The sequence below is a fragment of the Hypanus sabinus genome, chromosome 4 (assembly GCF_030144855.1).
Source record: "Hypanus sabinus isolate sHypSab1 chromosome 4, sHypSab1.hap1, whole genome shotgun sequence".
NCBI lineage: Eukaryota > Metazoa > Chordata > Chondrichthyes > Myliobatiformes > Dasyatidae > Hypanus > Hypanus sabinus.
In genome coordinates, this window is record NC_082709.1 from 51051863 (window position 1) to 51065527 (window position 13665).

Sequence of the window (13665 nt, forward strand, 5' to 3'; positions counted from 1 at the left end):
GCAATGAAGATACAGCTGTCTCTAACTGATGCATTGGATTACAGATACATGCTATAACAAATTGTTGACTGATTTGACTGACGGCATAAGTGAACATTTCAGATTTAACACTCGGCCTCAAACTATAAGGAGGAGTGAGCATTGAGAACAGAATGTTTGATTTGAAAACATATTTGCAACTCTAGTTACACAGTTATGTCCATTCTCTCAATTAATCCCTGGCTATCTGGTAGAAAATTCAGTGTGATTAGTGTGTCTCTTTGGTTTGAAATCAGCTTTTAATATACATAAGCTGTTATAACTTGTATCCAGCTGATTCAAGGTTTGTGAGCCTTCAGAATGTTTTGGGGTGAATGCTCTTGGTACAGTGTCTCAGGACAGGATGAATAAGGGGATCTGAAAGCATGCAGTTTCTCCTAGCAGGTGAAATTAGTGACTTGCAAAGAGAAATGAGAAATACGATTTATTGTGTAGAATTGCATTTCCAAATGCATGATCCACGACATATACTGCATTTTATCTGGCTAATTATTTCTGCACATTTTTGTAGTGATTACCATGTAATTTTACCATTATTCCCTGTTTAATAATGTCATAGGTATGCTTTTTCCAGTCTGTCCTACACAAGGGGAAATAGCTTTGTGGCAAAGAATAGCTTAGCAGATTGCAGTATTTGCTTCTCACTAGATTGAACGTTAATTCATGTGGTCAAACAAGCATCAAGTGCAGATCATCAGCAAATAGGAGCACACAAACTTTTCTACATTAGGAAAAGAATACCTGCAACTGTTTTGAATGTTTTTCCATAGTTTCCGTACTTCTCACCAGATCAAGGCACTGATCTTTGGAATTTTCTTAAACAATAGCTGCTGCAGTTTGGTTTGGTGAATCAGTAGTATGATAGCAATAGCGCTTGCCCCACTGCTAAGCAGAAAGATGTGCTAGATGTCATGGAGCACGCAAGGTTGTTTAAATACCTAAAACAAGATAAGATCTATTTCAGAGTGCTATGGGAAACAAGGAAGTAGATTGTTGGGGCCCTGACAGAGAATTTTGCATCTTAGTGAGGTGTCAGAAGACCGCAGGATAGGTAATGGTTTCCCTTTATTTAAGGAAGGTAGTAGGGATAAGCCAGGTAATTTTAGGCTGGTGTCTTATGATAGTGCTCAGAAAATCATGAAAGAAAAATCTTATGGAAAGGATTTATGTGCATTTCAAAAAACAGGAGTTGATCAGGGATATTTAAAAATACAAACACGAAGAAATCTGCAGATGCTGGAAATTCAAGCAACACACACAAAATGCTGGTGGAACGCAGCAGGCCAGGCAGCATCTATAGGATGAAGCAGTCGACATTTTGGGCCGAGACCCTTCGTCAGGACTAACTGAAAGTAGAGATACTAAGAGATTTGAAAGTGGGAAGGGGAGGAGGAGGTCCAAAATGATAGGAGAAGACAAGAGGGGAGGGATGAAGCTAAGAGCTGGAAAGTTGATTGGCAAAAGGGATACAAAGCTGGAGAAGGGAGAGGATCATGGGATGGGAGGCCGAGGAAGAAATAAAGTGGGAGGGGAGCACCAGAGGGAGATGGAGAGCAGGCAAGGAGTGATTGTGAGAGGGACAGAGAGAGAAAAAAGAGGGAGAAAAAAGAGGAAAAAGGGCTAAATGATATATAGATAAATAGATAGATAGATAAGGGATGGGGTAAGAAGGGGAGGAGGGGCATTAATGGAAGAGAAATCAGTGTTCATGCCATCAGGTTGGAGGCTACCCAGATGGAATATAATGTGTTGTTTCTCCAACCTGATCATGGCTTCATCTTGACAGTAGTCAAGATAGACAGCTTTGTGTGAGGGAAATTGTCTCTCTCTAATTTGATGGAGTATTCGTTGAGGTAGCCACAAAGGAGATTAATGAAGGCAAGGCTAAAGACTGTAGGCATTTAACCTACATTTTGCATGATGGGCTGGACCAGAATGTTAAAATGTATGGCATGCAATGTGAGCTGGCTAATTGGATCCAAAATTGACTAAAACGTCTGGCAGCCATGTACACTCTACCCCATCATCAATGGCCACCCTGGTGATACTGTACCGCCCCTCCATCACTTTTCCTGCAGCTTCTTGTCTCTCTTACCCAATTCTTGACAGAGTCCTATGCTCGAAACATTAATTGTGTCTCTTGTCACAAGATGTGGCTTGACATTGTAAGCATTTCAAGCATTTTCTATTTTTAATTTAGACTTACATTTTTTGTTTGTTTTCATTAATGCTACCCCATTCATTTAATTTTTGCAGAAAATTATTTATAGAAATGACTTAATAAATTTATAATTTCTAAAGTCTTCCATCTACTAGTTTATGCACACATATTCAAAATTTTATGAACTTTTCAAAGCTTCAGAGAAGATTCCAACTCACTTTCTGCTTTTGCATCAAGGTCTAGTGGCCTATGAACACTTGGTCTTATGATTTAACATTTATCATGTTGTTAACCTCTATTTGGGCTAATCGTATTTCCAATTAAATGTTTGCCTAACTTTCTTGTAAATGTCCACCTCCTCCTAACTGAATTGTTTGGAAAACAAAGTAAAGTTGTAACATAATGTAGGATCTTCTCTTTTGGTTGGGAGGATTGTCAAGTTGTCATGGAAATCTTGAAATGTGGTTGGCGATCACTATTATTACTAATCAACTGGCTACATTGAAAATTTCCATTGAAGGGGAAGGTTTTGATATAGACCTCAACTATGGATCGCAGAAATTACAACCATGTGTGTGCAATGAAACCAATTCTCAATGGACAACAAAATTGTTTGCAAGAACGGAAATGGAGTGGGGGGGGGAGTAATTCCTATAACTGTTGTTTTGCAAAGTGGCTGGTTAAAATGAATCTACACTTTACAGTTGCAAGTATTTGACTAAGGTGCCTTCAAAACACAATATCATCTAGTCCGACCAAGCAGAAAGAAATGGTAACAGCAAAGAACTGGTTGTCAGTTGTGATAGGGGGATGAACAACAGAGATATATGGACAGTGAAGAGTGCAGGGATGGACACCAGCAGCTCAAGACTACAGTGATAGAGGCACAGTGCAATACTGCTTCAGAACAAATGAAACCTTCAGTGTTCCAGCTCCAATGCCCTTGACCTTTCTTGATGTCTGAGGTCACAGGTTTGATAGGTACTGAAGAAATTTTGCAGTTATTGGTGTGCATTTCCTAGATGGTGCACGCTAGGAATGAATGGTGAGGGTGGTGGATGGTCACAGTCTGGGATAGAGGGGGCTGAGCAGTATGGGGCAAAGTACCAGAGAGGATGAAAATAAATAGTGCCCCAATGAGGGGAGAAGGAGATTTGGGGAAAAATGAACTTTTTTCTCTGCAGTCACCAAAATGCACACATAAATAGAAAGGAATTGAGGACAGGTCAGATCAGGCAAGGTAGTTTGCAGTCTTTTAAAAAGAGCAATAATATACTGTATACTGTATCAATACATTTCATTTCTGAATCCTCATTTGTGAATTGTTTGTAGAAAAGGGCTGTGATATTAAATCCTTTGAAAAACAATCTGCGAAGTTAACAATGCAGATTCACCACTGGTGCTGTTTCAGCTTGAGCAACATCATTATTTGTGAGGCAGTATTCATCGCCCCCAGCCGGAGAGGTTCTGTGCGCTCCAGAATTGTTTTGCGCAGCACGTCAGCTCATGGACTAGGAAAGCTGAGAGCTCTGGTCCCTCATTCATCGGTTCAGCGGCAGCTGATGGTTCAGAGTCTTGAAGGGACAAAATCAAAATTATCAGGAGACCAAATTCCAATTATGGAAGTTGTGTGCAAATTTTCAAAGGTAAAGTAGAAGCCAAGATAACATTAAAATGTCTTGTTTTTTTCAGTCAACTCAGTCATTCTCCAGAAATTTTGATATTTTGATATCCCTGTTTTTCTCAATCTCAAACCCAATTTGGGATCAACATTGCTTTTTTTAAAAAAAAATCTTTTTCATTTTTCTTTTATTTTCATTTTTATTAATGTCCAGCACTAGTCTTTAGATTTCTATCAAGATCTGCAATCAGGATGACATTTAGTCTCTCAGCTTTATTGAATGGGAGGGAATAGGACCTTATGTCAAATTGAAAAATTGAATTGAGTTGAATTGACTTTATTTCTTAAATCCTTCACATACACGAGGAGTAAAAACCTTTTCATTTCATCTCCGTTTAAATGTGCAATGTGAAATCATAGTAAATTGTAGTAATTTATAATAACTAGAACAATCAATATAACACAGAAATATACTCAAATCAACGTGAGCTTAGCAGGCTGATGGTCTGGTGGAAGAAGCTGCTCTGTTGGTTCTGGCTTTTATGCTGCAGTTCTGTTTCCTGGTTGGTAGCAGCTGGATTAGATTGTGACAGGCGTGACTCAGTTTCCTTTGGGCCCTTTTTACACACACTCTACTCTATGGAGGTTGGAATTCTCCTTCAGTTTCCTCCATCTTTAAAGCTCCAGCTTGATTCCAGATGTAACCAATTTATAGCTCCCACTGCAGAACTCAGACCTTCAAAAATGCAAAGAGGCACTTCCTGCTATGAGAATTTGAAATTAGCCAGCATATTTCACAAAACACAGACCATCAAATACATGGTGCTTCACTTCAAATTTAGTTTTTAAATTAAAAACTGTGTTGTGTTGCTAAGTGTTAGTTCACAGTGGAGTGAATTGTGAAGTAATTTCATGGGTCATCCAGTACAGCTCCTACTGGAGGAGTATTGCAAGATTAGAAATGATGTTGTATATTGGCAATTAAAACAAAATTTCATTTTAAGTAATAAAGTACAGATTCTTTTCAATATTTACTGTTTTACACCATTTCATTGCTGCATAACTTGCTTGTTCCAACCAGAAAGCAATACTAACTCCATCCCCATTCTCACCGTTGTAAAAATAGGCACAGCTGTTGGAAAACCAAATATAAGAATACTGCTATCATCTTCTTTGTCTTCTTCTGGTTATTTTGCTTTTATCCCTTAAAAAGTCTGTACCATCTGCAGCCTCTGAACTGATATAATGGACGGACACCAGGTTGTGGATATACTAAGGTAACAAGCAGTCTGTCTTCATGAATGACAGATATATATTATTCATTTCTCTGAAGATGTTCTTGGACTTACTTTATACTTTATTATAGAAAGTAGATCTCAGAGTCCTTTTTACCAGGAAACAAATTACATAGACTGGGCATCAAAAAGTGCCACATCACGCTGTTAATGAAGATGGATTAATAACCGATTGTTAGACCAAAGTTACCCTGAGCCACAATTTCTTGGATCACATTGAACTTAAATCTTATGGCTACCAGTTTATTATATAATCTGTAAGTGACAGGCTGCCATCATACTATAAAAGTACAAAAGTGCTTATCTTGCTTTTTGTTACAAAACAAAAGAATTTACTTCACTAAAGTCCTTTAGAGAAGGAAATATACTGTCCATACCAAGCCTATCTCGAGACCCAGCTGAGGATTGGCCCCCAACTCCCTTCCAAAGTGGTACAGCAGGACACTTAGCTGTACAAAAAAGCTGTCACAAAACAAACTCATAACCTATGACAGTATGAGAAGGTACCATCGCCTCAAGGACTGTTCTCATCACATTTAAATTCAATAAAGAATGGGTATTGCAATCCTTACCTTGTGTACAACGTACACACCTACACAAAAAACAGACATCTTTGAACATTTAATAGGATATGTTTCTATTATAATCGCACAAAGATCTCAACAGAAGCACCATTTCTCAGTGTGTGTGTGTGTGTGTGTGTGTGTGTGTGCGTGTGTGTGTGGGGTGGGGGAGTAGCTTAGAACTTTTTAGAACTTTTTTAAACGGTCAATAGGGCAACAACATATACTTAATACAGAGAGAATTTCGTACATGTAGAACTGTTACAGTAGAGGAAGAGGCCCTTCAGCCCACATTATCTCTGCTGAATACTATGCAAATTAAACTAAATCTCTTCTGCTTGTATATGATCTATGTCTGTCCGTATTAAAGTGTTCATCTATCTACCTCTATCATATGTGTTTCCATCACTACTCCTTGCAACTGGTTATGAAAAAACTTACCCAACTCATCACCCTTAAACTTCGCCCCCCCCCACCTTAAATGCATGTCCTTATATTTTACATTTTCATCCTGCCTGTACACCTTACCTCTGCCTCTTAAAATTTTATAAACTTTATCAGACCTACCGAATGTTGACAGGACTAGATAAGGTGAATATGGAGAGGATGTTTCCTCTGGTGAGGGTATCCAGAACTAGAGGGCACAGCCTCAAAATTGAGGAGAAAACATTTAGAACAGAAGTAAGGAGGAATTTCTTTAGCTAAAGAGTGGTGAATCTGTGGAATGCTCTGCCTCATACTGTGGTGGAGGCCAAGTCCGTGGGTATAATTTAAGTGGAAGTTGATTGATCCCTGATTGGTTGGGGTGTCAAGGGATACGGTGAGAGGACAGCTGTATGGGGTTGATTAGGATCTGGGATCAGCAATGATGAAATGGCGGAGAGGACTTGAAGGGATGAATAGCCTAATTTAGCTCTTATGACATATAATCTTATGGTTTTATTCTCCAATCAGCCTCCTATCGCCAGCCTGTTTGTACTCCTTCCCCTTTCCCCACATTTTTATTCTGGCTTCTGTCCCCTTTTTTTCTAGTCCTGATGAAGTGTTTCGGCCCAAATCATCAAATGTATGTTTCCTTCCATAGGTGTTCCCTGACCTGCTGAATTCCTCCAGCATTTCCTATGTGTTGCTCAAAGTTTTAAGTTAAGCATGCCATACATCTCCTTATCAACCCTATCTACTTCCTCAGGCTCTTACAGTGAGTTCTGTACTTGGACCCCAAGATCAGTCTGTACATCAGTGCTGTTAACGGTCCTATCATTAACTGGAGTACCTTACATAAACACAAAAATAATTGATAGGTGCTAATGGAACAACTTAGCAGCAATTTTAGTAAGTATTTTCCCACCAGAAGAAACATTGCACTGACAGCTAATTAGAGAATCTGCTTGGTTGCCAATTATCCAAGGTCACACCTACCACCCAGGATTTTTTTCCATTCAAATTAATACAAACCAAACTCAGGAACAAACAAACTCATCATATTAGTTGCCAAAGGAGAGTTAAATTGAACTCTGATAAAGAAGCAATTGAAGAAAATTAAGGAAGTACAAGAAATGACTCAAGTTCAGATGATGGAGCAAGTATGGAATATACCTTCGAGGGACATTAGATCTTGTTTGGAGCTAACTAGATTTGGCTCAATAATCACTGGAAATATATTTGGGAAAATCTTTCTGTTGCCTATCTCAGTTGTTACTATGGTGATAACCAAAGATCTAATACATTATTTTAAACAAACAAACAAAATTTTACAGAAGTGTTCCAGAAACAGCAGCCAGCTGTCCCTTTTAGTTAAAAAAGAAAAGGAAATCAGTTCTTATAGTTGGTAGAGCGCTGGTGAGATTAGGAAATCTTTCTTACATGTGCAGTTATACTTTGATCTCAAATCAGTCTTTATTCCCAGAGAGTATTACATTTTCCTGATCATTAGAGGTAACAAAAACATTAATCATATTTAGTGGCAGTTCTTTGGGTTTGGAAAAAGAGTCAAGATAAATTACATTCAGGTTTGCTTGAATTATAATAGTAAACGTAAATCTAAATATTCTTAGGGGTAGTTCTTATTGAAACATTCTATAGCTATCTCTAAACATCTCAGCTGTACGAAGTTATTGAATTAAACTGTGGAGAGACAGTTCATAATGCAGCTGACTATGCCACAACAGCACCTGAGAAATGTTTCAAGTGCCATGAAAAACTGGAAGCATAGAATGATCTGTGTTGTTATCAATTTCTGTAATAATGAAGCAAACCTACAATAACTTCTTCTAACTTCAAATATCCAGCCACAAAGGCATACAGCATGAAAACAGACTCTTAATCCAATGCAACCAACAATTATCTAATTACAATAATACTATAGTCTTCTTCCCATATTCCCATCAGCTCCCTCAGTTTCTACCTGTCATTTACACACTTGGGGCATTATATAGTGGTAAATTAACCTATCAACCTGCATACCTCTAGGTGTGGGAGAAAACAGGAGTACTTAGAGGATGCGGGGTGGCATGGGGAGAATGTGCAAACATCGCAGAGACAGCTCTGGATGTCAGGATTGAACCTGGATCATTGGAGCTTTAAGACAGTGGTTTTACGGTGTCACCACTCCAAACTCTTTCAGTTATCCAAAGAGGAAATTATCCTGTTGCTTGTTTCCTCGTCTTTAATATCTCCCAGTCTTCTCTATTCCAGACAGGAGAAAATGCATTAATGAAATGATTACACTCAAGAAGTGTAATAATTTAATTAATCCATTTTGTCCTTTTCTTGTATTATTTTGACTGTAATGGAAATTATCATTGGAAGCAACACAGAAGTGCATCAATCAGCCTAATGTGTCTATGCCTGTCAACACTAACTCTTCTTTGCTAATATTATTTTCAGCATCACTGTATCTACAAACACATTCCGTGTACCTTCTAAATGCATTTTGAACATTGCAATTGTACACTGTTTGCCTCTACCACTTCCTTTGGCAGTTTCCATATAATCACCTCTACTCTGGGTGTGAAAAGTTTACCCCTCAGATTTCCTTTAAAACTTCCCTCTCTCACTTGAAAATTATTCCATTTAGTTTTGGAGTTCCATCTTAAGGAAAAAAGTATGCACCCTAGAAGGAAGTTGATTATCCACTCAATCTGTACCCTAATAATGTTATAAACCTCTACCTACACCTTAGTCTTCCAAATTCCTGAGAAAATATATTACTTCCATCGATAATCCATCAGGAAAATGACTTAATTCACAGGAACCTTTGGATAACACTGTCAAAAATATGTCTTATCCATCCCACTCCATCTATTCTGCACGTTAAAACTAACTTGTTTTTCTTCTCTATTTTCAGCTCTGTTAAAAGGTTTCTTGAACAAAGCTAGCTGTCTCTGTTTCTTCAGATGCTACCAGATTTATTTTGTTTACAGTATTTTCAGTTTTTAATTCAAGTACAAGAGTTGTTTACGATGATTTACCCTTGATTTTTCCTAATCTCAATTTCTGACTCAGCAGTGGCCTCAAATATTTGCAAAGAAAAGTCTTGGATTCCTATCATAGGTCATTGAGAGCAGAAAATGTAGAGACCTTGGCACTCTTCAAACATGAATTATCATCAATTACCAAAAAGTTTCTGCTAATAGTCATTTTTAATACTTTTAATAGGCATCTCAATGAGGGTAAATCTTTCTTCCAGCTTCAGGATGAGAAAGTATGTGTGGATGTGTAAGAGGGCAAGAATGCAAGTGGGTGAGACAAATAAATGAAATGATGACATTTCAAAGCTGTGGCCGAGGGAATGGGTATCCCTTTACAATTTTCTTATATAGTGGAGAGGAGATCAAGATGTAAACCCTAAAAAACATCCATTAGAGACTTAAGAATAATTTTTTCATAATTTATACTTACTTCATTGAGAAATTGTGTGTCCATTATTTCCATTACCCATTACCTTGTTACATGTAATGTTCCTGGGAACAATTCTGAATCAAAATCATTCATTTCAAGGGGGATAAAATGTAAAAGCCAGGATATAATGCTGAGGCTTTATAAGGTATTGGTCAGACTGCACTTCGACATTGCGAGCAGTTTTGGGCGCCTTATCTAAGAAAAGATGTGCAGGTATGCTGGTGTTGAAAAGAGTACAGAGGAGGTTCTTGAGAATGGTAGGAGTTCATTGGGAAGGAGTTAATGTATGAGGATCATTTTGTGGCTCTGGATCTGTACTCGCTGGTGCTTAGAAGAATGAGGGACGATCTTATTGAAACCTATCAGATTTGAAAGACCTAGGTAGATGGATGTAGAGAAGACATTTCCTTTGTGTCTATACCTCAGTATAGAGGGACGTCCATTTAGAACAGAGATAAGAAGGAATTTATTTATCTAGAGGATGGCAAATCTGTGGAATTCATTGCCATAGACAGCAGTGGAGGCCAAGTAATTGGATATATTTAAAGCAGAGCTTTACACAGTAGATTCTTGATTATTAAGGTCTTGATTATTAAGGGTGTCAAGGGGAGAAGTCAGGAGAATGAGGTTGAGAGGGATAATAAATCAGCCATGATGGGATGTTGGAGCAGAAATGATGGGCCAAATGGCCTAATTCTGCTCCTATGTTTTATATCTTATGGCCTTACCATAACTGTTTGTGTAAATGATCCTACCTCCAAATAAAACAATTATGTTGTGTTACTGTGTATAGTTGTTTAACATTTGGTCATACAACACTTTTACAGCTAAAGACATATGTCAGTTACCACGGAATGAAGGAACTTGCCGGAACTTTTCCCTGAAATGGTACTATGATGTAAAGACTGAAACTTGCACACGATTCTGGTACGGTGGATGCAATGGTAATGAAAACCGATTCAACACACTAGATGAATGCTCCAAGACTTGTATCCAAGGTAAATAACACACAGAGCAGATTGGGACAGCATGGCAGGAGACACAACACACCTATCCGGAGTCCATCTATCCACCTACCCAATTTCCCTCGGGATCAATAAAGTATGTCTGTCTGTGTATTTTGTTGTACTGAGCCTGGCCAAATACAGAAGGATAGAATTATAGAGAGTTAGTCATGAGGAAACACAAAAGACATACAACTCCTTCTCCTGTGTTACAATGCAGGGTTTCTCCTTACCTTGTCACCTTCCTCAATGAGAGTGGTAAGTATCATTTCCTTTGCCCCTATCCAGGTTGTTGAATTGAGGCAAACTTCCCTATGAAACACCTTAAACATCAATTTAAACAGCCTGTTGCAAAGTTGGGAAAATTAATTCTGCTTGATAAATACTTTGGCAAGTTCATTGCAAAAGGAAATGAAAACTGTTAATATTACACTTGCCCACCAAGGAGAAGTTAAGTTTGTATTACACAGGCTCCTTTTTCATGAGAAGTTATTGGTAGAAGGAAATGCAAGAATCAATGGAATGAACATATACTGTACTTTAGATTCACTTTGACAAACCCAGTGCAATAATGGAATTTCCTACAGATTCAGATCTACAAACCAAGGTTCAGAATATTCAGCCATTCACATTCTCAGCCATGCATGTGAGATACTCCCTCCTAATGGGCATGATGGAGACTTAAATGTTAACATATTCAGTTGGTTATAGTGCTGAAGGCTGAAGTACAAGCCATACTTTAGTGATGATTAATTTTCTTCAGCGTGGCTGCTCCAAGTAGAATCTCCTGTAGGAAAAAAAATAACACTTGTTATAGCTTGCCCCATATGAACAAAAATATAGTAGTGTGTTTTGAGTAGGAAAGAAATTAACAGGACAGCAGTAGTATAAGTGAACTAAATTGTTGTAAACATTGCATGATTAATTGTATTCAGTGACTGTGCTTCAGTCAGAAGGTCAAAGAAAATCTAAATAAGGAAATAATGGGACTAGTATTCTTGCTGGGAGATTTATTCATGCTGCTGGGGAGGGCTTAATGTATTTTGACTGAGGGCTGGCGGGCATAGCAGTAAGGAGAAAAAATAATGGATAGAGTACCAGATGGAAAGAAAGTGAAAAATAGATAGGGTATCAAAAAGAAGGAGGCAAATGTTGGTTTAAGGCAAGAAGTAATCTTTTAAAGGGATTTGAGTGAGATTTTTATTACTTTTTTTAAACATACACAGTAGTTGTGGAGCTGGTGGGGTCAGATGCAAGCATTACATTGAAAAGACATTTAGACTAAGCATAGAAGGATATGGTCCTAAAGTGGTCAAATTGGATTAATGTAGATGGATGAAAAGGTTAGCATGGTTAGGATGGGTGGAAGGGCCTATCTCCATCAGTGTAACCTGTCATGTCTCTGACTTATATAAATTGACTGTCTCTCAAAGATCTATGAATTATAGTTAAGAAATAGTTTTTGATTTTTACAAAAGTATGTGAAGGAGCAGGATTTTCCAGAAATCTCTAGAGGTCTTGAAAAATAGCAAAAGAGTTCATCTTTTATGCTGTTGATAAGTAAAGTCTGATCCATCCATTCAAGATTAATCATTTAAAGCACATCAAATTAATCCATTGGAAAAAAGTTAACTAACAGTTGACCCCATAGCCATGAGTTTGAGTGAAGGGCATGTTCTGGGAACCTGCTTAAGGAACTTGGCTTCAGTACTTATTCAGTCTCCTTAGCTTCTAGGTTGGCAGCTCGTTTCACCTAATAATACATGTCTTTGCTTTAAAAATATATGGTTATGTGTTATCTCAATTTATGAGCTTTTCTATGGAACAGAATTCTAACTTTTAAATGTACTTATTTTAAGGACGAGTTCAAACCAGAATGATAAGCACAATGGGAACGTAAATGAAGTGGCCGCTCCACTGTACCTATACCTCTGATAGGGGTGAAATCTGCAATCTGCCATCAATCCCAATATGCTAAGGGTTCACAGATACCTTGCACTGTACTGGTAATAGCTTTCAATAATCGAATGTTGGAGACTTTTGGTCTTCAAAACCTGCATGTTACAATGGTGCTAAAGTTACATCTGGGTGTTAAACTTGTATGGAAGTAATCTGTCTGCTGTTTCATACATATTCAGCTTATTCCTCTGTCAGTTTTACATTTTTCATACTTAACATGAATTTTTCTAACGTTCATGTCACACACTTTTGTAAAAAATTGTTGGTGATTAACACTACCATAAATTAAAATGCACAGAACAAAATCTTATACAATTCACTTGAAAAAAAAATATTACAATTTGCTTCCATTGTATGTATATGCTTTGATTTTTTTTTAATGGAGGGAACCTATTTTGTCACTGAACCATCAGCAGATTTGTCTCATACCTGCAAGATCTGAACAGATTCAACACATTGCTGCATAATTGCAAAAGTGACCTTTACTTTTTTAATAAAGAAAGTTCTATACATTTTGTTTTAAAGAGTCACTAGTTTGTTAAAAGTTTCTCTCATTATTGCTCTCCTTGAGGAAACAATATATATTTTTGTATACTTTGAAAAATTCTTGATAATTTGGGATTGTTTTAAATTATGTACAGATGTGCACTTCTCTGCATTTGCAGTTATTTGGAACCATTAAAAAAAACTAAGAATCGTTTTAGAAATTCAACAGGGATTACATGTTAAACCAAACAAGTTTCAAGTCCAGGCTTTAATGTAAGGATCATTTTTAAGGTTTTATTTTTATGACAGTTATATTGTATGTCTTTAATGAAGAAATGTATGAGAGACTTTCTAATAAAATTGGTCTGAAATTTGGAATGTTTACATCTAAATGTTTTCACTTATTTTCCACACAGAACTCTTTAAATCAACCAATGTGGTAACTGTTACAGGATCTAGGCTAGATGTCCAGATTTATTTAATTAATGTATTGATTTAGAGATATGGTGCAGAATAGACCCTTCGAGCAGCACAGCTCAACAACCTCTAATTTAGCCATAACCTAATCACTGGACAATTTACAATGACCAATTAACCTACTAACTAGCAGGGTCTTGGTCTGTGGGAGGAAACTGGA

The 13665-nt window shown here is 37.4% G+C and overlaps 1 protein-coding gene across 1 annotated transcript in view; it reads left to right on the plus strand.

The window, feature by feature from the left end:
- The window catches only part of LOC132392750 (collagen alpha-3(VI) chain-like), a 176841-nt gene extending 163431 nt beyond the window's left edge, over positions 1 to 13410 (plus strand). The window contains exons 51-52 of the mRNA XM_059967060.1: positions 10407 to 10577; positions 12443 to 13410. Coding sequence (XP_059823043.1) covers positions 10407 to 10577; positions 12443 to 12483 — 212 coding nt within the window. The 3' untranslated portion in view covers positions 12484 to 13410. The remainder of the gene's footprint in view (positions 1 to 10406; positions 10578 to 12442) is intronic.
- Positions 13411 to 13665: the final 255 nt, after the last annotated feature.